The sequence below is a fragment of the Ornithorhynchus anatinus genome, chromosome 1 (assembly GCF_004115215.2).
Source record: "Ornithorhynchus anatinus isolate Pmale09 chromosome 1, mOrnAna1.pri.v4, whole genome shotgun sequence".
NCBI classification, from domain to species: Eukaryota; Metazoa; Chordata; class Mammalia; order Monotremata; family Ornithorhynchidae; genus Ornithorhynchus; species Ornithorhynchus anatinus.
The window spans coordinates 164,899,071-164,923,554 of record NC_041728.1 but is presented as its reverse complement, the minus strand read 5'-3'; the positions used below and the strand labels follow the sequence as shown (position 1 = coordinate 164,923,554).

The following is a 24,484-nucleotide window of genomic DNA, read 5'->3' as shown; positions in this document are numbered from 1 at the left end:
CTCACCTGGGCTTTGCCAAAGAGATAGATTCATTAGCAGCTGGGAACAGAGACATCATCCCCCTGCCCCTCCTCTATTCATGCACAGGAACGGGAGGAGGGGTGCTCATTCATTCAATAGTATTTATTGAGCACTTGCTATGTGCAGAGCACTGTACTAAGCGCTTGGAACGTACAATTCAGCAACAGAAATAGATAATCCCTGCCCAATGACGGGTTTACAATCTAATCATCTACCCGGACCACTGGTGGGGCAAAAATCCTTCCTCATTTCCCAGCAGTAATAATAATTATGGTACTTGTTAAGTGCTTACTATGTGCCAAGCCCTTTCTAAACACTGGGATAGATCCAAGTTAATTGGGTTGGACACAGTCCCTGTCCTAGATGAGGCTCAGACTCTTATAATAATCATAGTGATGGTATTTGTTAAGCGCATACTATGTGCCGAGCACTGTTCTAAGCGCCAGGGTAGATGCAAGGTAAGCAGGTTGTCCCACGTGGGGCTCACAGTCTTCATCCCCATTTGGTTTAGTGGAAAGAACAGAGTCTTGGGAGTCAGAGGACATGGGTTCTAATCAGTGGAAAGAGCAGGGGCTTTGGAGTCAGGGCTCATGAGTTCGAATCCCAGCTCTGCCACTTGTTGGCTGTGTGACTGTGGGCAAGTCACTTAACTTCTCTGTGCCTCAGTTCCCTCATCTGTAAAATGGGGATTAAGGCTGTGAGCCCCACGTGGGACAACCTGATTCCCCTATGTCTACCCCAGCGCTTAGAACAGTGCTTGGCACATAGTAAGCGCTTAACAAATACCAACATTATTATTATTATTATTATCCTGGTTTTGCCACGTGTCCACTGTGTGACCTTGGGCAAGCCACTTCATTTGTCTGTGCCTTAGTTACCTCATCTGTAGAAATGAGCCCCACGGAGGACAACCTGATTACTCTGCACCCCAACATTTAGAACAGTGCTTGGCACATAGTAAGCGCTTAACAAATCCCATAATTATTATCCCCATTTTACAGATGAGGTAACCGAGGCACAAAAAAGTGAAATGATTTGCCCCAGGTCACACAGCAGACACGTGGAGGAGGCGGGATGATAATAATTCTAATAATAATAATGATTATGACACTCGTTAAGCGCTTAGCTTAAGCTAAGCGCTTAGCTAAGCACTGGGGAGGATATAAGATCATCAGGTTGTCCCACCTGGGCTCACAGTCTTAATCCCCATTTTAGAGATGAGGTAACTGAGGCACAGAGAAATTAAGTGACCTGCCCAAAGTCACACAGCTGACAAGTGGTGGAGCTGGGATCTGAACCCATGACCTCTGCCTCCGAAGCCCATGCTCTTTCCACTGAGCTACGCTGCTTCCCCCGAGGAATAATAATGTTGGTATTTGGTATTTGTTAAGCGCTTACTATGTGCCAAGCACTGTTCTAAGCGCTGGGGTAGATACAGGTAATCAGGTTGTCCCATGAGGGGCTCGTAGTCTTCATCCCCATTTTCCAGATGAGGCAACTGAGGCCCAGAGAAGTGAAGTGACTTGCCCACAGTCACACGGCAGACAAGTGGCAGAGCTGGGATTCGAACCCATGACCTCTGACTCCCAAGCCCAGGCTCTTTCCATGAGCCACGCTGCTTCTCTAATGTGAGTGGACAGGCATAGGGGTAGGGTAGATGGGGTTGTTTCCCCGGGCGAAACCCCCTCAAGGAGCACACACAGAAAATGGTTTCTCACCCCAACAGGTCAGCCTGATTGCCAGGGGAGGGAGATTAGCACTGAGAGATTTCACAGTTAGCCCAAACTGTCTATGTTTCCAAGCCCCACAAACCCCACGGGGTGACAAAAGACATCAAACACCCCCTCCCACGCCCAATTAGAAGAGTTATCACATCTGATCCCCCCTCTGTACCTACCGAAGATGGACAGGTCGATAGTCCAGTGCTTAGAACAGTGCTTTGCACATAATAAGCGCTTAACAAATACTATTACTATTATTATGAATGTCGAAAGAAGAGAGCTGTGATCCTCAGTGGACCTGCCCGAGCAGAGCCCCAGCCTGCCTCCGGCACAGAACGCATTAAATGGAGGGATGGTGACAGTGTGGGTATTTGTTAAGCGCTTACTATGTGCAGAGCACTCTTCTAAGTGCTGGGGTAGATACAGGGTAATCAGGTTGTCCCACGTGAGGCTCACAGTCTTCATCCCCATTTTACAGATGAGGGAACTGAGGGCACAGAGAAGTTAAGTGACTTGCCCACAGTCACACAGCTGACGAGTGGTAGAACTGGGATTCGAACCTTTGACCTCTGACTCCCAAGCCCGGGCTCTTTCCACTGAACAGTGCTGCTTCTCGCACTGGGAGCTACGCTGCACCCAGATTGCCCTGGGTTCTAATCCCGGCTCCGCCACCTGTCAGCCGTGTGACCTGGGGCAAGTCACTTCACTTCTCTGGGCCTCAGTTACCTCATCTAGAAAATGGGGAATGAGACTGTGAGCCCTAAGTGAGACAGGGACCCAGTTAGCTTGTATCTATCCCGGAACTTAGTAGAGTGTCTGGCACACAGCAAGTGCCTAATAAATACTATTATTGTTATTATTATTATTACAAGATGCACTGGCAGTGGGTTTCCAAAACAACAGTTACTGCACTGGAAGTTACAAGGTACATGAGCAGTGGATTTCATGGATGACTTCTCCGATCTTTTCCCCGGCTGGCTCTCCCTTCCGTCGTCTATGCCCTTGGGTCTGTGACCTTTGAACATTTGATATTTGTCCCACCCCCAACCGCACAGCACTTTTGTTCAGCTCTTTAAATTATATGTTATCAATTATTTATTTAAATTAATGGCTGTCTCCCCCCTTTAGACAATAAGCTTGTTTTAGCCTGGGAATGCGACTGCTAATTCTGTCGTATTGGAATAATCATAATGATAATAGTAATGATAATAATTGTGGTACTTGTTAAGCTGTTACTATGGGCCAGGCACTGTACTAAGCATCGGGAGGGATACAAGGTAACTGGGTTGAACGACGTCCCTGTTCCACAGTGGGTTCACAGTCTTCATCCCCATTTTACAGACGAAGTATGTGAGAAACGGAAAAGTGAAGTGACTTGTCCAAGGTAGACAGAGCATAGGCCTGGGAGTCAGAAGGTCATGGGTTCTAATTCTGGGTCAGCCACTTGTCTGCTGTGTGACCTTGGGCAAGTCACTGTACTTCTCTGCCTCAATTACCTCATCTGTAATATGGGGATTGAGACTGTGAGCCCCACATGGGAAATGGACTGTGTCCAACCTAAATTGCTTGTATCCACCCCAGCTCTTAGTACAGCCCTGACACATAGTAAGCGCTTAACAAATACCATAATTATTATTATTGTTATTCGGTGACAGAGCCAGGATTAGAACCCAGGTCCTTCTGACTCCCAGGTGTGTGCTCTATCCACTAGACTATGTCGCAAGTGCTTAGTAGAGTGCTGTGCACATGGTAAGCGCAAGCAGCGAGGTTTAGTGGAAAGAGCCTGAGTTTAGGAGTCAGAGGTCATGAGTTCTAATCCCACCTCTGCCACTTGTCAGCTGTGTGACTTTGGGCAAGTCACTTCACTTCTCTGGGCCTCAGTTCCCTCATCTATAAAATGGGGATGAAGATTGTGAGCCCCACGTGGGACAACACGATGCCCTTGTATCTACCCCAGTGCTTAGAACAGTGCTGGGAACATAGTTAGGGCTTAATAAATTCCAGTATTATTATTATTGTTTTTATTAATAAATACCATGGATTGACTGAATTATTGAACTACAAGGTATATTGGCAGAGAGTTTCTTGGACGATAAAAATGACAGCAGCATTTACAAAATGCTGAGGCAGGTCTCATGATGGTTACTGGGAGCTACAAGAGACAGTAGAGTTGTGTTTCGTGGTCAGCAACGATTGCACTGGAGTAACAAGGCACTCTGGTGGTGATGGTAGTAATAATAATAATAATAATGATGGTATTTGTTAAGCTCTTACTACATGCCAAGTACAGTTCTAAGCACTGGGATAGATATAGGTGCCCCACAGCACTTGTGTATATGTGTACATATTTATTATTCTATTATTTTACTACTGATGTGCATATCTCTATAATTCCATTTATTTATATTGATGGTATTGTTGCCTGTTTACTTGTTTGGTTTGGTTTTGTTGTCTGTCTCCCCTCTTCTAGATTGCCAGACCTTTGTTGGGTAGGAATTTTCTCTATTTATTGCCAAATTGTACTTTCCAAGCGCAAAGTACAGTGTTCCGCACTCAGTAAATGCTCAATAAATATGATTGAATAAGTCAATCAGGTTGCACATAGTCCCCGTACCACGTGGGGCTCACAGTTTTAATCTCCGTTTTACAGATGAGGTAACAGAGGTCCAGAGAAGTTAAGTGACTAACCAAAGGTCACACAGCAGAAATGAGGCAGAGGCAGGATTAGAACGTAGGTCTTTCTGACTCCCAATCTCATGCTCTTCCTGGGTGGCCTGTATCTAACTACCTATCACTTACCTTCTTAGAGAAGCAGCGTGGCTCAGTGGAAAGAGCCCGGGCTTGGGAGTCAGAGGTCATGGGTTCGTATCCCCACTCCGCCACTTGTCACCTGGGTGACTTTGGTCAAGTCACTTAATCTCTCTGTGCCTCAGTTACCTCATCTCTAAAATGAGGATTAAGACTGTGAGCCCCACGTGGGACAACCTGATCATCTTGTATCCCCCCAGCACTTAGAACAGTGCTTCACACACGGTAAGCGCTTAACGAAGACTATCATTATTATTATTACTACCTACTTACCTATCTTTCGGCGAAGGGATATAGAGCAGTGAAATGACCGAAAGAAAGTCAGACAGTCCCAGAGAGGCTGCAGAGAAGGAAAAGGCTACTCCACACACCTACCTGTTAAAAGAGAGCGTACTCTCCTCTGAAGATAGGCATCCATCACTCTGGAAAGTTCTGCTGAAGAATCCATCGATCGGTGGAACTTACTGAGCTGTGCAGAGCACTGTACTAGGCACTTAGGAGAATACAACGGAGTTGGCAGACACGACCCCTGCCCACAGTAAGCTTACAGTCTAGAGGTGGAGACACGTTAACATGAATAAATTATTTTTAACATATAATATGTACAGCCCTGGTCATTGACTTGTGCCTAACTTTCACTGGGATCTCTCCTTTAAGGATAGATAATGATAATTATTGTGCTATTTGTTAAGTGCTTACTATGTGCCAAGCACTGGGCTAAGCACTGGGGTAGGTATTAATTCATTCAATCATATTTATTGAGCACTTACTGTGTGCAAAGCAATGTACTAAGTGCTTGGGAGAGTACAATATAACAATAGAAAAATTCCCTGCCCGCAATGAGCTTACAGTTTAGATGCAAGATCCTATTGGAGTCCGATCCCTGCGGCTCCCAGGCTAAGAGGGAGGATAAAGAGGTATCTTATCCCTGATTTTTACAAAGGAGGAAATTGAGGCACAGCAGTATTGCACTCTCCCAACCTCTTAGTACAGTGTTCTACATACTGGAAACGCTCAATATGTGCCATTGATGATGTTGAGAATGAAATGGAAGAGCCAGGATTAGAATTGAAGACTCCCATCTCCCAGGCCTGCGCTCCTTCGATTGGCCACGCTGCTTCTAGTAGAAACAGGGACTGGGAAAAGGACAGACAGCTCAATCCCACATAATGTTGTCTTGTCTTGTTTTTGTTTTGTTCTGTTTTGCTCTGCCGTCTGCCTCCTCGGATTGGACTATGAGCCCGTCATTGGGCAGGGATTGTCTCTATCTGTTGCCAAATTGTACATTCCGGTGTTTATTACAGTGCTCTGCACATAGTAAGCGCTGAATAAATACTATTGAAAGAATGAATGATTGAATGAATGAGCTGCCCTTCCCAGTAGGCAAATCCAAAGGTGTCCTTCGAGGACCCCTCCCTCCCTTCCTACTTCCTTTCTTCCTTCCTTTCACCTCCAGCGGAGCAAAACTTCTGGTAACTGCAGCCTCTCCCTCCCTTTACCCCCTCAGTCTGCCCCGACCACCCCAGTTGAGGAACTCTCTGCCTGGCCCTCCCTCCGGCACCACCATGCTCTGTGCTCCTGCCATGATGCCTTCCACACCCCTCCCCACCATTAAGAAGTCCCCCCATCCATCCTGCCTTCCACCATCCCAGAGGGAAGGAAAACAAAACCTGCAGCATGAGGAGGCCTCATACAATCTTGGGAAGGCTAGTGATTGTGGCTATAAACATGCTGTGGACTCTAAATCATGAGGATCCTGAAATTCTGCTCCTCTAGCCACAGTTCCGTATTAACTTTGCTTTTATTTTGTGTATTGTGTACTTATCCTTGCCTCTCCTGCTATCTTAATGTTTTATTGTTTCACTGCCCTGTGAAGAATCCATCTCCAGGCTCCTCCCAACCTGTATTCATCGATCGTGAATCCCTGAAGCGACAGGGTCTGTGTCCAACATCCACTTCATACTTTCCCAGCAATCAGGACAGTGCTCTGCACACAGTAAGATTCTTCTTCAAATGCAGTTGAGTCATTTCCGATTTATAGCGACTTTGTGGACATGTATCCAGGAGTTTTCTTAGTAAAAACAATAACACAGAAGTGGTTTACCATTGCCTTTTCCTACGTGGTAAAAACTTAAGTCTTCCGTTTTCTTCGATCAACATTTTGATCCCTTGATCATCCACCTTTGACTCTTTCCTATTATTATTATTACGATATTTGTTAAGCGCTATGTGCCAGGCACTATACTAAGCGCTGGGTCGGTTACAAGCAAATCCACTGCTGCTAAGTACATCTGAATCAACTTTGTCTGTCACTTCAGCTTAGACCTTTCCACTGTGGATAACCCTGGTGAGAGAATCTCTCAATGGCATAGCTCTAGGCCTCACTGGAGTATACAAACTCTCCTGCCGTTTATTGGACAGGGATTGTCTCTACCTGTTGCCGAATTGTACATTCGAATTGTACAGTGCTCTGCATGTAGTAAGTGCTCAATAAATACTATTGAATGAACAGCAAGGTGTTGATTCAGAGGAGAGAAGTAAGCACATAAACTTACTACTCCCTCCGTGTCTGTCCAGGTGCATGAATTCTTTAGCAGAGATTGGCAAGGACCGGGCCTGCCATGCCAATAAGTCCAAAACCCGGACACATGCCTGCAAAGTTTCACCAGCCTGCGAGTGGTGCCCAGGCCAAGAACTGGGCAGCACTCTGCCCCAGGCCGAAGCTAAGGGGGTACCTGCCAGGGGCCTGGGTTAGCTGCTCTATTCTCCCAAGAGTCTGGAGTGAATATGGCAGTTAACTAGGGAACCGCAAGATTTCCCAGCGGCCTTTCCTTGCAGCGCTAGACCTCCCCCTGAAAAACAGATCTGATGATCCAGTTTCAGTTTCCTGCCTCGGGATTTCCGCTTCCACCGCCGAGTTTCCTCTAACCCGGTGGCCGGCCGACCGTCCGGTCTGGTGTAACGGCACTCGCTTCACTCACTCCATAACCGAGCCCAGAAGGCGGAGCTGGCTGCCGCCCGGGACACCCCAACACCGCGTCCTGTGACGGGGAGAGTCCGGCCCCGAGCGCCACGTGGCTGCCGCCCCACACTCCAGACTGACCGCTCCAGCCCGAGCTGTGGGGATTCCCGTCAGGGGGCAGGGAGACCTTGGGACCCCCGCAAGGGAGGCTCCAAAGCAGAGTATGAACCTGGGGACAGACTGACCTCTGATGGCCACCATCCCCCACAGACACCCATCTCCCACCAGACCCTGAATGCCTCCTGGGCAAGGAAGAATGCATGCTTTGTTTCCCTGAACTTTCCCTCAGTAAACGCTCAGCAAACCCCGTCTCCTCCACCTGGTTGTCATCCTCGTCCTGTCAGGACTAATAGGGCACCATCCTGGCCGGCCCTTTCGAAAAGAAACGTGAGGCCTCCCAGTCAGCCCTCGCCTGGGCTGCCCACAGGGTCCATCTGCACCCTGCCACTGTACTAAGTGCCGGGGTGGTTACAAGCTAATCAGATTGGACTCAGTCCACGTTCCACATGGAGTTCTCCATCTTCATCCCTATTTTCCAGATAAGGAAACTGAGGCACAGAGAAGTGACGAGACTCACCCCAGGTTACATAGCAGACAACTGGGGGTGCTGGGATTGCAACCCAGGTCTTTCAGCCACCCAGGCCTGGCCTCTACCCACTAGACCACACTGCTTTTCTCAAGAGTGCCAGGCCCCCTGCACGGCCCTTCCACGTGACCCACCCGGACCATCCTACAGAGGACATGGGAAGGATAGTTCTTGCCACTCAGAGGCCAGGAGGGCTCCCACCATAACTGCTCCCACCATATCTGAGCACGGGACCTCACTCGGGACCTCAAAAGTGACACCTCAGCACTCCCCCACCCCCTTCCTCCAGCCCCCAAGGCGAGTAGGGCCGAGGCCTCCTCCAGGTGATCTGGGGAGCCCGGAGCCAGGCCCCCTCAGTGGAACCGGCTGCCCGGCCCAGCCAGCTGACTGAAACAAGCCGGTCAGGTCTCAAAGCCTGGGGCAGTCGGATCTTGTTCTGGAGACCACCGGCCCCTCAGGACCCAGCCCCCGCCCACTCTTCCGTGAGGCCGGACACCTCCGCCAAGCCCCAGAGGAATCAGAGAAGCAATGTGGCTCAGTGGAAAGAGCCCGGGCTTGGGAGTCAGAGATCGTGGGTCCTGATCCCGGCTCTACCACTTGTCACCTGTGTGACTTTGGGCAAATCAACTTCCTTTCTCTGGGCCTCAGTTACCTCATCTGGAAAATAGGGATGAAGACTGGGAGCCCCACGTGGGACCACGTGATGACCTTGTATCTACCCCAGCGCTTGGAAGAGCGTTTGGCACATAGTAAGCGCTTAAGAAATACCATCATTATTACGATTATTATTATCAGAGAAGCCGCACATTCCCTCCATGTGATTTAATAGCAGGTTCGCCCCGGGATTGCTCCCCAGAAGCCGGTCCATTTGAGGGTGGGAGTGGGGGAGGACGGAGGGCAGAGGGTGGTCCCCGAGGGCCTCTGGGATTTCTGCTCGCTCCCGGGCAGAGGAAGCTCGTCCACGCTCCGGGTTGCCTCCGCCCCGCTGCCCAGAGCCAGGACGGCCTCCGTTCAACTGTCTGACCAGGGAGGGCAAGCCAGCGGTGAAGGCCCCGATGGCTGGGGGCCAAACCTCATCACTGGGCTCTGAGGCCCGGCTCTCCGCCGGCCCTCTTCTTCCTGGTTTTCTCCTGCTTCCCAGCGGGCTGGGGGCCCGGGCTCGGGCCCAGCTTGGCCTTGGGGGCGCGGTACTTGCTCCTCTGAGAGTAGAGGAGGTTCCTCCGGAAGAGTCGAGGGATGTTGCCCTGGTGCAGCAGGAGGGCCGTGACCATCCCTGAAAGAGAAGCGTCCGTGAGCCGGAGGGGTCGTCCCTGCTTACCGCCCACCCGGCCGCCTGCCCACCCACCCCAGGGCCTCTCAGAGCCTCACGGAGCCCCGGCTGCCGGGCTGAGCCATGTGCCAAGTCCAGCCGGCTGGCCTCCGGGTCGACCTCTCAGCCTAGCATCGCAGCTTCCACCCGAAGCCGGTTCTGCCCCGCACCACCCCTTCCCTCCTGCTTCTGCCCCACTCCCAGGAGGCACCGCAGGGGACCAATCCCTTCTTTTATGCTATTTAATAATGTTGGTATTTGTTCAGCGCTTACTATGTGCAGAGCACTGTTCTAAGCGCTGGGGTAGACACAGGGTAATCAGGTTGTCCCACGTGGGGCTCACAGTCTTAATCCCCATTTTACAGATGAGGGAACTGAGGCACCGAGAAGTGAAGTGACTTGCCCACAGTCACACAGCTGACAAGTGGCAGAGCCGGGATTCGAACCCATGACCTCTGACTCCAAAGCCCGGGCTCTTTCCACCAAGCCACGCTGTAAGCGCTTACTCTGTGCCAGCCACTGTACTAAGCGCTGGGGTAGTTACAAGCTAATCAGATTGGACACAGTCCACGTTCCACATGGGGTTCGCAGCCTTCATCCCCATTTTCCAGATAAGGAAACTGAGGCACAGAGAAGTGACGAGACTCACCCCAGGTTACAGAGCAGACAACTGGGGGAGCTGGGATTCAACCCAGGTCTTTCTGACACCCGGGCCTGGCTTCTACCCACTAGACCACACAGCTTCTTTCAAGAATGTCGGGAGGACTGGGGCTGGGGCTGATCTGATTGAATTGATCATCCCCTGCTCTCGACCCATCACTGGTATTTACTGAGTGTTTATTGTGTGCAGAGAGAATACTGTACTTAGCTCTTATTATCACCCTTGCAGCAGTTCAGCTTTAAGATTTTCTGGGGTGGAGGCTAAAAGCACGGATTTACCAGAGGTTTTTGGACTCCCCAGAGCAGTTAGCCCTGTGCCCGCTAACCCACCTGGGAGAGCACAGGCCTGGAAGTCAATAGGACCTGGGTTCTAGTCCTGGCTCTGCCACTTGTCTGCTCTGGGACCTTGGGCAACTTGCTTCAGTTCTCTGGGCCTCAGTTACCTCATCTGTAAAGTGGGGATTAAGAGTGTGAACCCCATTCATTTGTTCATTCGATTGTATTAGGCACTTACTAAGTTAATAAACTTTTATTAATAAACTTTCCTCTTGGGAAAGTACAATACAAGAAGAAAAAGTGACATTCCCTGCCCACGACGAGCTCACAGTCTAGACAGGGGGAGACAGACATGAATACAAATAAATAAAATTACAGATATATGCACAAGTGCTGTGGGACTGCAAAGGGGGGAGAAGAGCAAAGGGAGCAACGCAGAAGGGAGTGGGAGATGAGGAAAAGTGGGGTTTAGTCTGGGAAGGCCTCTTGGAGGAGATGGGCCTTCAATAAGGCTTTGAAAGTGGGGGAGAGTAAGGGACAGGGATTTGGCCAACCTAACTTGTATCTACCCCAGCGCTTAGAACAGTGCTTGGCACATAGAGCTTAACAAGTATCATCATCATAATTATTATTATTTTATTATTATGTACTAAGCTCTGGGGCAGATACAAGTTAGTCAGGTATCCCAGTCCCCACTTGCAGATGAGGAAACTAAGGTCCCTCTCGGCTGTGAGCTCCTTGTAGGCAGGGAATGAGCCTGTTTATTGTTGTACTGTACTCTCCCAAGCGCTCAGTACAGTGCTTTGCTCACAGTAAGCACTCAATAAATACGATTGAATGATGACAAGTGACCGGGCCAAGGTCACCCGGAGGCCCAGTGGCATTGCTGGGTCTAGAGCCGGGTCTCACGACTCTGAGGCCGTACTCTTTTCACTAGGCCACACTGCCTCCCCACACACTCTCCCCTGCCCCTCATAAAGGGATCCCAGGTTTACTGCTCCAGGAAAATGGATGCTGTGCTCATCGCCGGCCCGGGTGGAAGCCGGGTTGTGAAGCCGTGACGTCTCCCGGGCGCTAAGGCCCGGCAAGTCTGGCCCTGCCCAGCCCAATTAGGGGTTGGCACTGGAGTTAGCAGAGTCCAGGGGCAGGGTACAGTGGGGGTGGAGGGGTGCCTGGACCCCACCTTCCCACTGTCCCCACCTTCAGAGCCAGGGGAGACCTACGCTGCAGAGGTCACTGCTGCTGACATGGAATTTTAGGGTTGGAGTCCCTGGTTCCCACTACCCTGGACCCCAGACACACAGTAAGCACTAAAAATGACTGAAAGAATAAATGAATTAATGCATATTTTTTTTCCTCCCCAAGCTTTGATTTTCAGGAAGACAAGAAATTCATCCAAACCTGGCCAAAAGGCCCAAATCCTTGCATCGGCCCCGCTCAGCTCTTCCTTACGGTTAAAACCAGCCACGTCTCTTCCTCAGTAACCACCCCCACCTCCGGCTAACAGATCGGATTGGAAAAGGATCGGAGTGAGGTCGGGTCCGAGCAGACCCTCTCCGACTGCAGAGAAAGACCCAAAACGCGGAGCCTCCTGAGAGCCTGGAGCCGATGCACGCTTGTTCGTGGCCGGGAGAGAATCCAGGGCAAAGCCACCGGCGAGATGACGTAGGAGCCATCGGTCCAATCAATCCACAGCCCTTATGGATGGAGCCTGGCACCTACCGTGGGCAAAGCCATGGGCTTAGGGTGGCCTAGAGGAAAGAGGTCTTTTGGGGCCTGAGAATCAGTAGGACCTGGGTTCTAATCCTGGCTCCACCAATTGCTTGCTGTGTGACCTTGGGCAAATCACTTAAATTATCTAGGCCTCAGTTTCCTCAACTGTAAAACAGGGATACCTGTTTTCCCTCCAACTGCGAGCCCCATGCGGGACAGGGACTGTGTCCAGCCTAATTCATTTGTACCTACCCTAGAGCTTAAAACACGGGCACACAGACTCCCGGGCCTGTGCTCTATCCACTACACCATGCTGCTTCTTCACGCAGATTCCCCAGAAGTCAAGGGCCCCAAAAATGATGTGCCTCAGGCGGTAAGGGTGGCCTGAACTTCACGGTCCAGGGCACTGCCCTCACTCCCACCCCCACCAAAACTTCCAGCCCTTGATGAGGAGACAGACCTGCTACCGGACCTGGGCAGGAGACCCAGGAGCCAAGGCCGGGGGGGTGGAATTCCAGGGGCAGGGGCGGGAGGGTGGGAGACGGGGGCCAGGCGGAGAGGGGAGGTGCTCTTCTTCCTCCCATCTCTTACCTGGCCCAGGCAGGTCTCAGGTGGAGGCCGTCTTCCAGAAACCCACCGGGAGCCATTCGCCCGTGGTGGTGCTCGGGACTGGGCAGAGCCCACCTCCCGCCCCCCCGCCCCCGGGGCCGGGCCGGGCAGCCCCCTGGAGCCCCCCTTACCTGCGGCGGGCCCGAGCCAATAGACCTGGACGTACTCAAGCAGGGTGTTTCCGGAGCAGTGGAAAGTGACGGCGGACGCCAGGGCGGGATTGAAGAAGGCCGAGGTGAAGGGGCCGGCTGGAAGAGACGGGAGAGCGACCGCTGACCGGACCCCCCCACCGGAACCGCTGCCGCCCCCACCCCTCTCCCCCCGAGCAGCCTCAGGCAGGAAAGGATCTGGTGGGCTGGCGGAGGCCTGGCCAGGGCTGAGCCGGCCAAGTGGTTAGAGCCTGGGCCTGAGAGTCAGAAGGACCAGGGTTCTAAGCCCACCTCTGCCACATGTCTGTTGCGTGACCTTGGGCAAGTCATTTGTCTGTCTGTCTCCCCCGATTAGACTGTAAGCCCGTCAGTGAGCAGGGACTGTCTCTATCTGTTGCCGATTTGTACATCCCTAGCGCTTAGTACAGTGCTCTGCACATAGTAAGCGCTCAATAAATACCATTGAATGAATGAATGAATTTAGCTGCTCTGTGCCTCAGTTATCTCATCTGTAAAATGGGGATTGAGGCTAGGAGCCCCTCGAAGGACAGGGACTGCATCCAACCTGATTATCTTGTATCTCTGTGACTCAGTTACCTCATCTGTAAAATGGGCATTGAGACTGTGAGTCCCACGAGGGACAGGGATTGTGGCCAACCTGATTTGCTTGTATCCACCCCGGCACTTAGTACGGTTCCTGACACATGGTACGCACTTAACAAATATCACAATTATTATCATTGTTATTTCCGGGGTTCAGGGCAAATAGATGCTAAACGTCTGCTCCACCCGCCCTAACCACCAACTGTTTTCCTGGCAATTCACCACCAATTCATTCATTCATTCGTATTTATTAAACTCTTACTTTGTGCAGGGCACTGAACTAAATGCTTGGGAAAGTACAACAATCAACAGTGACAATCCCTGCCTGCACAGTCTAAAAGTGAGGAGACAGACCTCAAAACACATAAATAAAGTTAGAGATAAGTTCATAAGTGCTGTGGGCTGCGAGGGGGGAAGATCAAAGGGAACAAGTCAAAGCAACACAGAAGGGAGTGGGAGATGAGGAAAAGTGGGGTCAGAGAAGCAGCGTGGCTCCGTGGAAAGACCATGGGCTTTGGAGTCAGGGCTCATGAGTTCGAATCCCAGCTCTGCCACTTGGCTGTGCGACTGTGGGCGAGTCACTTAACTTCTCTGGGCCTCAGTTCCCTCATCTGTAAAATGGGGATTAAGACTGTGAGCCCCACGTGGGACAACCTGATTCCCCTATGTCTACCCCAGCGCTTAGAACAGTGCTCGGCACATAGTAAGCGCTTAACAAATACCAACATTATTATTATTATTATTATTAGTCTGGGAATGACTGGCAGGCTCCTCTGCTTCAGGTTAAACCACCCACACCGAGCCTGGCTTTCCAAAGTCTCCTGCTTTCTGAAGGGCGATGGAGCAATCAACCCCAAAATAGCAGTAATTAAGTGCCGAGTGCCATGCACTGTGCTGAAGGCTGGGCTGGGTGCGGGATAATCACACTGGATGGAGCACAGGTCTGGGAGTCAGAAGGTACTGAATTCTAACCCCGGCTCTGCCCCTTGTCTGCTCTGGGACCTTGAGTGAGTTACTTCACTTCTCTGGCCCTCAGTTACTTAGTACAAAGTACTAAGTACTCTGCACACAGTAAACGTTCAACGTGGCTTAGTGGCATGAGCCCGGGCTTGGGAGTCAGAGGTCATGGGTTCTAATCCCGGCTCCGCCGCTTGTCAGCTGTGTGACTTTGGGCAAGTCACTTCACTGGGCCTCAGTGACCTCCTCTGTAAAATGGGGACGAAGACTGTGAGCCCCAAGTGGGACAACCTGATCACCTTGCGTCCTCCCCAGTGCTTAGAACAGGGCTTTGCACATAGTAAGCGCTTAACAAGTGCCATCATTATCATTACAGCAGGCTACTTTGTGGCTGAGGGGGGGGGATGAATATCAAAGTGCCTAGAGGGCTAGGACTATTTCTGAAGCCTGGACAAGAGGTCCGGAGCCAGCCTCATTTGAAATAGGCTCGAATAAAAACGTCCAGCGGTTGCCCGTCCACCACCACATCAAACAGACACTCCTTACCATCCGCTCCCAGGTAGGACACTGGGGGCCAGGGCCGGGAGGCAGGAGGCGGGGCCGGAGGATGGTGGGAGTCAATCACCTTGCCCTTTCTGATCTCACCACCCGGATTTCCTGCTACTATTGATAATAATAATAACCATGGCATTTGTTAGGCGCTTACAATGTGCCAGGCACTGTCCTAAGCGCTGGGGTGGATTGGAGAAGCAGCGTGGCTCAGTGGAAAGAGCACGGGCTTTGGAGTCAGGGCTCATGAGTTCGAATCCCAGCTCTGCCACTTGTCGGCTGTGTGACTGTGGGCGAGTCACTTAACTTCTCTGGGCCTCAGTTCCCTCATCTGTAAAATGGGGATTAAGACTGTGAGCCCCACGTGGGACAACCTGATTCCCCTACGTCTACCCCAGCGCTTAGAACAGTGCTCGGCACATAGTAAGCGCTTAACAAATACCAACATTATTATTATTATTATTACAAGCAAATCGGGTTGGACACAGTTCCTGTCCCACTTGGGGCTCACAATCTCAATCCCCATTTTACAGATGAGGGAACTGAGGCACAGAGAAGTGAAGTGACTCGCCCATGGTGACACCGCACACTAATGCCAACTTGACTCATTGTACCTCTTCTATCGTATTACCGACCCCTCGCTTACATCTTCTTTTAGGCCGGGACTCCCTCCCCCTTCATGTACAACAGACCACCACTAAAACCCGCCTAAAATGACACCTCCTCCAAGAGGTCTTCCCTGACTATATCTTCATTTCCTCTATCCACTCTCCCCTTTGTGTAAACTCTGCATTTGACTGTGAATCCCTGAAGCGCTTTGATACTCATCCTAGCCCCACGGCACTTTTTCTTTCATTCATTCATTCAATCTTATTTACTGAGCGCTTACTATGCGCGGAACACTTCACTAAGCTCTTGGAAAGTACAATTCAGCAACAGAGACAATCCCTACCCAACAACTGGCTCACAGTCTAGAATGTACACATCCTTCTACTCTATTTTCCCCCTTTCCCTGTCTCCCATGGGGCTCACGGTCTTCATTCATTCATTCAATAGTATTTATTGAGCGCTTACTATGTGCAGAGCACTGTACTAAGCGCTTGGAATGTACAAATCGGCAACAGATAGAGACGGTCCCTGCCCACTGACGGGCTTATAGTCTAATCGGGGGAGATGGACAGACAAAAACAATAGCAATAAATAGAATCGAGGGGGTGAACATCTCATTAAAACAACAGCAATAAATAGAATCAAGGTGATGTACATCTCATTAACAAAATAAATAGGGTAATGAAAATATATACAATTGAGCGAACGAGCACAGTGCTGAGGGGAAGGGAATTCCCATTTTACAGATGGGGTAACTGAGGCCCGGAGAAGTAACTTACTTGCCCAAGGTCCCAGGGCAGACAAGTGGCAGAGCCGGGATTAGAATCCAGGTCCTTTTGACTCCGAGACCTTGGCTTTATTAATTTTTTATTTAAATGTCTGTCTCCCGCTCTAGACTATAAGCTCCTTGTGGGTAGGAACTAGGTCTTCCAACTCTTTTATACTGTATTCTCCCCCATGCTTAGTACAGCTCTCTGCATGCAGTAATCAATTAGACTGTAAGCCCGTTAGTGGGCAGGAATTGTCTCTATCTGTTGCCGAATTGTACATTCCCAGCGCTTAGTACAGTGCTCTGCACATAGTAAGTGCTTAATTAATACGATTGAATGAATAAATACGATGCTTGATGGCATTTATTAAGCACTGACTGTGTGCTAGGTGCCAGGGTAGAAGCCAAGTTATGAGAGAAGCAGCGTGGCCTAGTGGAAAGACACGAGCCTGGGAGTCAGACGACCCGAGTTCTAATCCTTCATTCAATCATATTTATTGAGCACTTACTGTGTGCAGAGCACTGTACTAAGCGCTTGGCTTAATCCCTGCTCCACCACTTGTCGTCTGTGTGACTTTGGGCAAGTCACTTCACTTCTTTGTGCCTCAGTTCCCTCATCTCTAAAAAGGGAATTAATAATAATGTTGGTATCTGTTAAGCGCCTACTATGTGCAGAGCACTGTTGTAAGCGCTGGGGTAGATACAGGGTCATCAGGTTGTCCCACATGAGGCTCACAGTCTTAATCCCATTTTACAGATGAGGGAACTGAGGCACAGAGAAGTTAAGTGACTTGCCCACAGTCTCACAGCTGACAAGTGGCAGAGCAGGGACTGTGAAGCCTATGTGAGACAGGAGCTGTGTCCAACCCAATTATCTTGTACCCACCCAAGCGCTTAGTACAGTTCCTGGCACATAGTAAGCCTTAACAAATACCACCCTTATTATCATTACCATTATTATTAGATCGGACGCAGCTGGGATCCCAGCGAGAAGCAGCATGGCTTAGTGGAAAGAGCGAGGGCTTGGGAGTCAGAGGATGTGGGTTCTAATCCCGGCTCTGCCGCTTGTCTGCTGTGTGACCTTGGGCAACTCACTTAACCACTCGGTGCCTCAGTTACTTCATCTGTGTAAAATGGGGATTTAAACTGTGAGGGACAAACTGATTATCCTGCATCTGCCCCAGAGTTTAGAACAGTGCTTGGCACATAGTAAGAGCTTAACAAATACCATTATTATTATTATTATTATCCCACTCCGCTCCCTTCCGCTCCCTCCATCCCTTCTCCCAAGCTCCCGGCCTCCCCCGCTTCACTCCCAGGGTGTAGACTCAGCCTGCAGCCCCCAGCTGTGCCCAAGCCCCGCGGGAGGCCACAAACGGGTGCTGGGCCGTGCCAAGGATCCGCCCAAACCCCAGGCACGGAACATCACTTCAGCTTCTACCGATGAGTCTCGCCGGTGAAAGGGCCGGTTCGCCCATCCTAGAATATCTCAGAAGCGTCATTTCCCCCGAGAGCTACCTGACCCCTCGCCGCATCTCCATCAGGTTTGCCCTCCACCGATCATCTCTGTGAGCGGCAAAAGGAAGCGGCGTGGTTTAGTGGCTACGGCCCGGGCCGGAGAGTCAGAGGTCATGGGTTCTAATCCTGGCTCCGCCACTTGTCTGCTGTGTGACCTCGGGCAAGTCATTTCACTTCTCTGTGCCTCAGTTACCTCATTCTAAAATGGGGATTGAGACTGTGAGCCCCTTGTGGGACAGGGACTGTATACAGCCCGATTTGCTTGTATCCACCCTAGCGCTTAATATGGTGCCTGGCACATGGCAAGCATTTAATAAATCCCAGAATTATTAGTAGCGGTCATAATACCAGTGGTGCTTACTGAACACCACCTGAGTGCAGAGCACTGGACTGAGTACTTGTTTTAAACACTTGATATTCACCACACCCCCAGGCCCACAGAATTTATGTACAGATCCGTGTGGGCAAGGAATATGTCTTTTTATCATTATATTGTACTCTCCCAATAATAATAATAATATATGTTAAGCGCTTACTATGTGCCAAGCACTGTTCTAAGTGCTGGGGTAGATACAGTGTAATCAGTTTGGACACAGTCCCTGTCCCTCATGGGGCTCACAGTCTTGATCCCCAATATACAGATGAGGTAATAGAGGCACAGAGAAGTGAAGTGACTTGCCTAAGGTCACACAGCAGACAAGTGGCGGAGACGGGATCAGAACCCATGACCTCTGACTTCCAGGCCCATGCTCTTTCCATTAAACCATGTGGCTTCTCCCAAGCATTTAGTACACTGCTCGGCACATAGGAAGCACTCAGTAAGTAGGAGTGGCAGGGATCGTCTCTGTTGCCGAATTGTACTTTTCAAGCGCTTAGTACAGTGCTCTGCACATAGTAAGCGCTCAATAACTACTATTGAATGAATGAATGAGTGAATGAATCGTATATCCTGCTATTCCACCCTTCTCCAATTTCTTTTAAACGTCTGCCTTTCTCACTAATCTGTAAACTCTCTATTAAGTCTGTGGTGTTACACTCTTCCTATCAATCAATGCTACTTATTGAGTGCTTACTATGTGCAGAGCACTGAACTAAGCGCTCGGGAAAGTACAGTACCACAGAATGAGCAGACAGAGTGCTTTGCACACAGTAAACACTCAATAAATACTATTGGTCAGCTGGGGGAGTGCCATCGACAGGGAAGCAGCATGGCTCAGTGGAAAGAGCCCGGGCTTGGGAGTTAGAGGTCATGGGTTCGAATCCGACCTCTGCCACTTGTCAGCTGTGTGACTGTGGGCAAGTCACTTAACTTCTCTGGGGCTCAGTCACCTCATCTGTAAAAAGGTAATGAAGACTGTGAGCCTCACGTGGGACAATCTGATTACTCTGTATCTACCCCAGTGCTTACAGCAGTGCTCTGCACATAGTTAGCACTTAACAAATACCAACATTAGTATTAATGTTAATTAATATTATTAATGAGAAGCAGCGTGGCTCAGTGGAAAGAGCATGGGCTTTGGAGTCAGAGGTCATGAGTTCGAATCCCAGCTCTGCCACTTGTCAGCTGTGTGACTTTGGGCAAGTCACTTAATCCCCATTTTACAGATGAGGTAACTGAGGCAACGAGAAGTTAAGACTGTGAGCCCCACATGGGACAACCTGATTCCCCTGTGTCTACCTCAGCGCTTAGAACAGTGCTCGGCACATAGTAAGTGCTTAACAAATACCAACATTATTATTATTATTATCGATGCCCAAGGCTTGTCCCCAGCCCACAAGGCGCTGCCACACTAACAGGGAAGACAAATGTAAAAATCTTTAGGAAGGGACAGGTGAGATTCATTCCCACTTCACAGATGGGGAAACAGAGGTCGGCAGAAGAGCAGTGACTTGCGTCAGATCCCCGGGGGCAACGGGGGTATTGGGAGAAAGACCCGGTTCTCCCCAAGTCCAGAACCGCGATGCCCAAAGGCTTGGCACCAGGTAGAGGAGACACACTCGAAAATCTGATTTTCCAGGTCCAAGTTAGAAAGGGAGGAGACCGAGGGCGGCTTGAATCCTGTTGCCATTTTGAGCCCTACCCTCCGGCCTCCTCCCGGTTCAGCCGGGGCTCCTCGGCACCTTGAAGGGACCAGGTGGCCGTGAGGGCAATTTTCTCTTTTAACTGAGGCTGGATCCCGGATTTTGCATTGCCAGACGGGATCAGCCTGAGGAAGATCCAGGAAGGGCCTGGTTGGCCCTGGAAAATCAGATTTTCCAGAGAAGCAACGTGGCTCAGTGGAAAGAGCCCGGGCTTTGGAGTCAGAGATCGTGAGTTCGAATCCCAGCTCTGCCACTTGTCAGCTGTGTGACTGTGGGCGAGTCACTTAAATTCTCTGTGCCTCAGTTACCTCATCTGTAAAATGGGGATTAAGACTGTGAGCCCCAGGTGGGACAACCTGATTCCCCTCTGTCTACCCCAGTGCTTAGAACAGTGCTCTGCACATAGTAAGCGCTTAACAAATACCAACATTATCATTATTATTATTAAATCTGGTCAGAGGAGAGGTCTCACTTCCCAACACAGGAAGCAGTGAACCCCAGTGGAAGGAGTACAGGCCTGGGAGTCAGAGGATCTGGGTTCATTCATTCAATAGTATTTATCGAGCACTGACTATGTGCAGAGCACTGTACTAAGCGCTTAGAATGGACAATTCGGCAACAGATAGAGACGATCCCCGCCCAGTGACGGGCTCTCAGTCTAATCGGGGGAGACAGACGGACAGAAACGAGACAGCATAATCACGATAAATAGAATCGAGGGGATGGACACCTCATTAACAAAATAAATAGGGAAATAGAAATATATACAAATGAGCCCAGTGCTGAAGGGAGGGGAAGGGAGAGGGGGAGGAGCAGAGGGAAAGGGGGCTTAGCTGAGGGGGGGGTGAAGGAGGGATGGGGGAGGGAGCAGAGGGAGGAGGGGGAGCAGAGAAGCAGCAGAGGGAAAAGGGGAAGCTCAGTCTGGGAAGGCCTCTTGGAGGAGGGGAGCTCTCATTATTCCTCCACTGGCCTGTTCTGTGACCTTGGAGAAGTCACTTCACTGTACCCTGGTTTTCTCATCTGTAAAATATTAATTCAATCGTTTTTATTGAGTGTTCACTGTGTTTGAAGTACTGTACTAAGCGCTTAGGAGAGTGCAATACAAAGCAGGCACATTCCCTGCTGCCTGTTCTCCCTCCTCCTTAGACTGTGAGCCCCACGTGGGACAGAGACTGTATCTGATCTGAATGTCCCCCAGCGTTTAGTACAGTGACCAGCCGAGTGCTCAAAAAATAGCTCATTTATTTCTCGCGTGGCAGCAGCCTTGAAAATCGCTTATAATCAATCAACCAATGGTACTTACTAAATGCTTACTGTGTGCAGAGCACTGTACTAAGCGGTCGGGAGAATACAAAATAACAGAGTTGCTGGACATGTTCCCTGCCCACAATGAGTTAGAGATGGCCACGATTCTACTAGTTTGACTGCACTTGCCCGAGCACCCTTAGGAATCTATGCGCACCCCACCTTTTCCTACTGCTCTTCCCAACGCCCGGATGCAAGTAGAGAGAGAGTTTGCAGCAGAGCCTCCATTCATTCAATCGTATTTATTGAGCGCTTACTGTGTGCAGAGCACTGTACTAAGCACTTGGAATGTATAATTTGGCAACAGATAGAGCCAGTCCCCGCCCAACAACGGGCTCACAGTCTAAAAACCTCCAGTGGTTGCCCATCCACCTCCACATCGAACAGAAACTCCTCCCTATTGGCTTTAAAGCTGTCCGTCCCCTTGCCCGCTCCTACCTCACCTTCCTTCTCTCCTTCTCCAGCCCGGCCCGCACACTCCGCTCCTCTAACGGCAACCTACTGTACCTCCATCTCCTCTATCTTGCCAATGACCTCTCCCGCACATCCTGCTTCTGGCCCGATATGCCCTCCCCCTTCATATCCAACAGACAGTGACTCTCCCCCCTTTCAAAGCCTTATGGAAGGCCCATCTCCTCCAAGAGGCCTTCCCTGACTAAGCCCTCCTTTCATCTTCTCCCACTCCTTTCTGCATCTCTCCCTTCATTTATCCTCCCTCCGAGCCCCACAGCACTTATGTACATACCTCTAATTTTATTTAGTATATTAATGCTTGTCTCCTCCTCTAGACTGTAAGCTCACTGTGAGCGGGGAACGTGTCTGTTGTATTGTTACACTGTACTCTCTCAAGTGCTTAGTACAGTGTTCTGCACACAGTAAGTGCTCAATAAATATGATTGACTGACAGCCCTCCCCATCTAATTCGGGCTCCACTTGTCAGCTGTGTGACTTTGGGCAAGTCATTTAACTTCTCTGTGCCTCAGTTACCTCATCTGTAAAACGGGGATTAAGACTGTGAGCCCCACGTGAGACAACCTGATCACCTTATATCTACTCCAGCACTCAGAACAAGTGCTTGGCACATAGAAAGCGCTTAACAAATACCATCATTATTATAATTATTATTATCCCAACCTCTTCCCAGGCACTCCCGTCCCCCAACCCCAGCCCTTGGAGCCCCTTCTTCCTCCTCTCACACCCCCAATTCCCATGAATCCACATGGCAGAGCTTGGTCTAGAAGGGAGAGGCAGAGCTAAGACCCCTCTCTGGGCCCACGGGGTTGTCAGTCAGTCAATTGTATTTGCTAAGCACTTACTGTGTGCAGAGCACTGTACTAAGTGCTTGGGAAAGTACACTAGAACAGTAGATCAGACACATTCCCTGCCCACAGTGAGCTGCTGCAATAATAATCATAATTATCCTAGTATTTGTTAAGTGCTTCTTCTAGACTATGAGCCCGTTGTTGGATAGAGATTGTCTCTATCTCTTGCCGAAGTTCACTTTCCAAGTGCTTAGTACAGTGCTCTGCACATAGTAAGCTCTCAATAAATACGATTGGCTGACTGAATGAATGAATAATAATGATAATGGTAGTATCTGTTAAGTGCTTCTTCTAGACTGTGAGCCCGTTGTTGGGTAGAGATTGTCTCTATCTCTTGCCCGAGTGCCCTTTCCAAGCGATTAGTACAGTGCTCTGCATATAGTAGGCTCTCAATAAATACGATCGATTGAATGAATGAATGAATAATAATCATATTGGTACTATTTGTTAAGTGCTTCTTCTAGACTGTGAGCCCATTGTCGGGTAGAGATTGTCTCTATCTCTTGCCCGAGTGCACTCTCCAAGCGCTTCGTACAGTGCTCTGCACACAGTAAGCGCTCGAAAAACACGATTGAATGGATGAGTGAATGTGCCAGGCACTAGTCAGCACCACCAGAGCCCAGAAAGCCCAAGGGGAGAAGGTCGTCAGCGTCTTTTACCTGTGTAAGCCAAGAGGGTGACGATCAGGGCCACGGCCGGGGCCCTGTAGAGGGGACGGCTGTGTTGGAAGCAGAGGAGGGTCAGGTGGTAGAAGAAGGCACAGGTGGCTTCCACCAGGACCCCCCAGGCCACGGCCGTCTGCAGGGCGGAGCTGCACTCCCGGCCCATCAGGTTCTGGATCAGGTGGAAGTCCGTCAGCTCCCAGGACCAGTAGAGCCGGGTCAGGGCGTCGCCGGCGTACGTCCCCGCCAAGTGAGCCGCGGCCCGGACCGCCGCCACCGGTGCCGAAGCCTCCGCCGTCAGGAACTCCCGGAGGGAGGTGATCGGGTTGGCCGAGGCTCCGTCCCAAGTCAGGCCGTGGACCAGGAAGAGGAGAAAGAGGAGGGTGAGGATGACGTCGGGGCCGTAGCCGCCCCCCCACGGGCCGATGACCACCAGCATGCGGAGCTCCAGGCAGCAGGCCCCCAGCTGGAAGGCGCCGATCAGTTCTCTGGCCAGGTTGCCGTACACCGGGGCCGGGAGGGACCTCTTGGAGAGCCTCCTGGCCGCCTCGCAGACGGCCACCACGATGAAAAAGAAGGACAGGGACACGTTCAAGCCGGCCATCTTGGAGCAGGAGCTGGGCCGGGGTAGCCAGGCGAGAGAGCCAGCCGGCCCGCCCCGCCTTTCCTCCCGGAGGCCGGGTTAAGTCAACGTGGCAGAAACCGACAGCGACGCAGGGCACCGGCTCAAGGAGACCGGTGGGAAAATCCCCACGTGCGGAGGCCGCGGAAAGGAGCCGGAGCACGACGGCCCGGCCCGCTGATCTTCGGCCCCGCCGAACCACGAACGCGCGTCCGGCCGGCTCCGCTCCCTCGACGGTTCCCAGGCCGGAGCCCCTCGGCCAGCCCCGGCGGGGAGAGACCGGCGGCTCGCGTCTCCCGGCCAATCCTGGTTTGAGTCACCGGCGATAGCATCTCTCTCTCTCTCCTGCCCAGGCTCCAACAAGCTGTCCCTTCCTGCACGCTCTCCACGCCCAGGGCGGGGCAGCGGTTCTTAGAGCAGGTGATGAGAGAGGGTGCTAATGCTAATAATAATGATAATAATAGTCTCCGGTAAGAGAGTTCTTTCATCCCCGTCCGCCAGTCCCACGTTCCCAGGATCCCGGCAGGAACGGCGACAGCTCCAACTTGCAGAGCTAGTTGGCGTCGTTCAGAGGGCCGACTGACTCCGACGCCCCGTCAGGCCACGGCGCGG

At 50.9% G+C, this 24,484-nt stretch overlaps 1 protein-coding gene across 1 annotated transcript; it reads right to left on the bottom strand.

Moving 5' to 3' along the window:
* Window positions 1–8,982: 8,982 nt before the first annotated feature.
* LOC114809079 (aquaporin-12-like) lies at window positions 8,983–23,969 on the bottom strand. The gene is made up of 3 exons (XM_029057926.2): window positions 23,248–23,969; window positions 12,857–12,973; window positions 8,983–9,431 (listed from the first exon to the last, which is right to left on the bottom strand). The coding sequence occupies exons 1-3, from the start codon at window positions 23,852–23,854 to the stop codon at window positions 9,235–9,237; spliced, it is 921 nt and encodes a 306-aa protein (XP_028913759.1). The 5' UTR covers window positions 23,855–23,969; the 3' UTR covers window positions 8,983–9,234.
* Window positions 23,970–24,484: the final 515 nt, after the last annotated feature.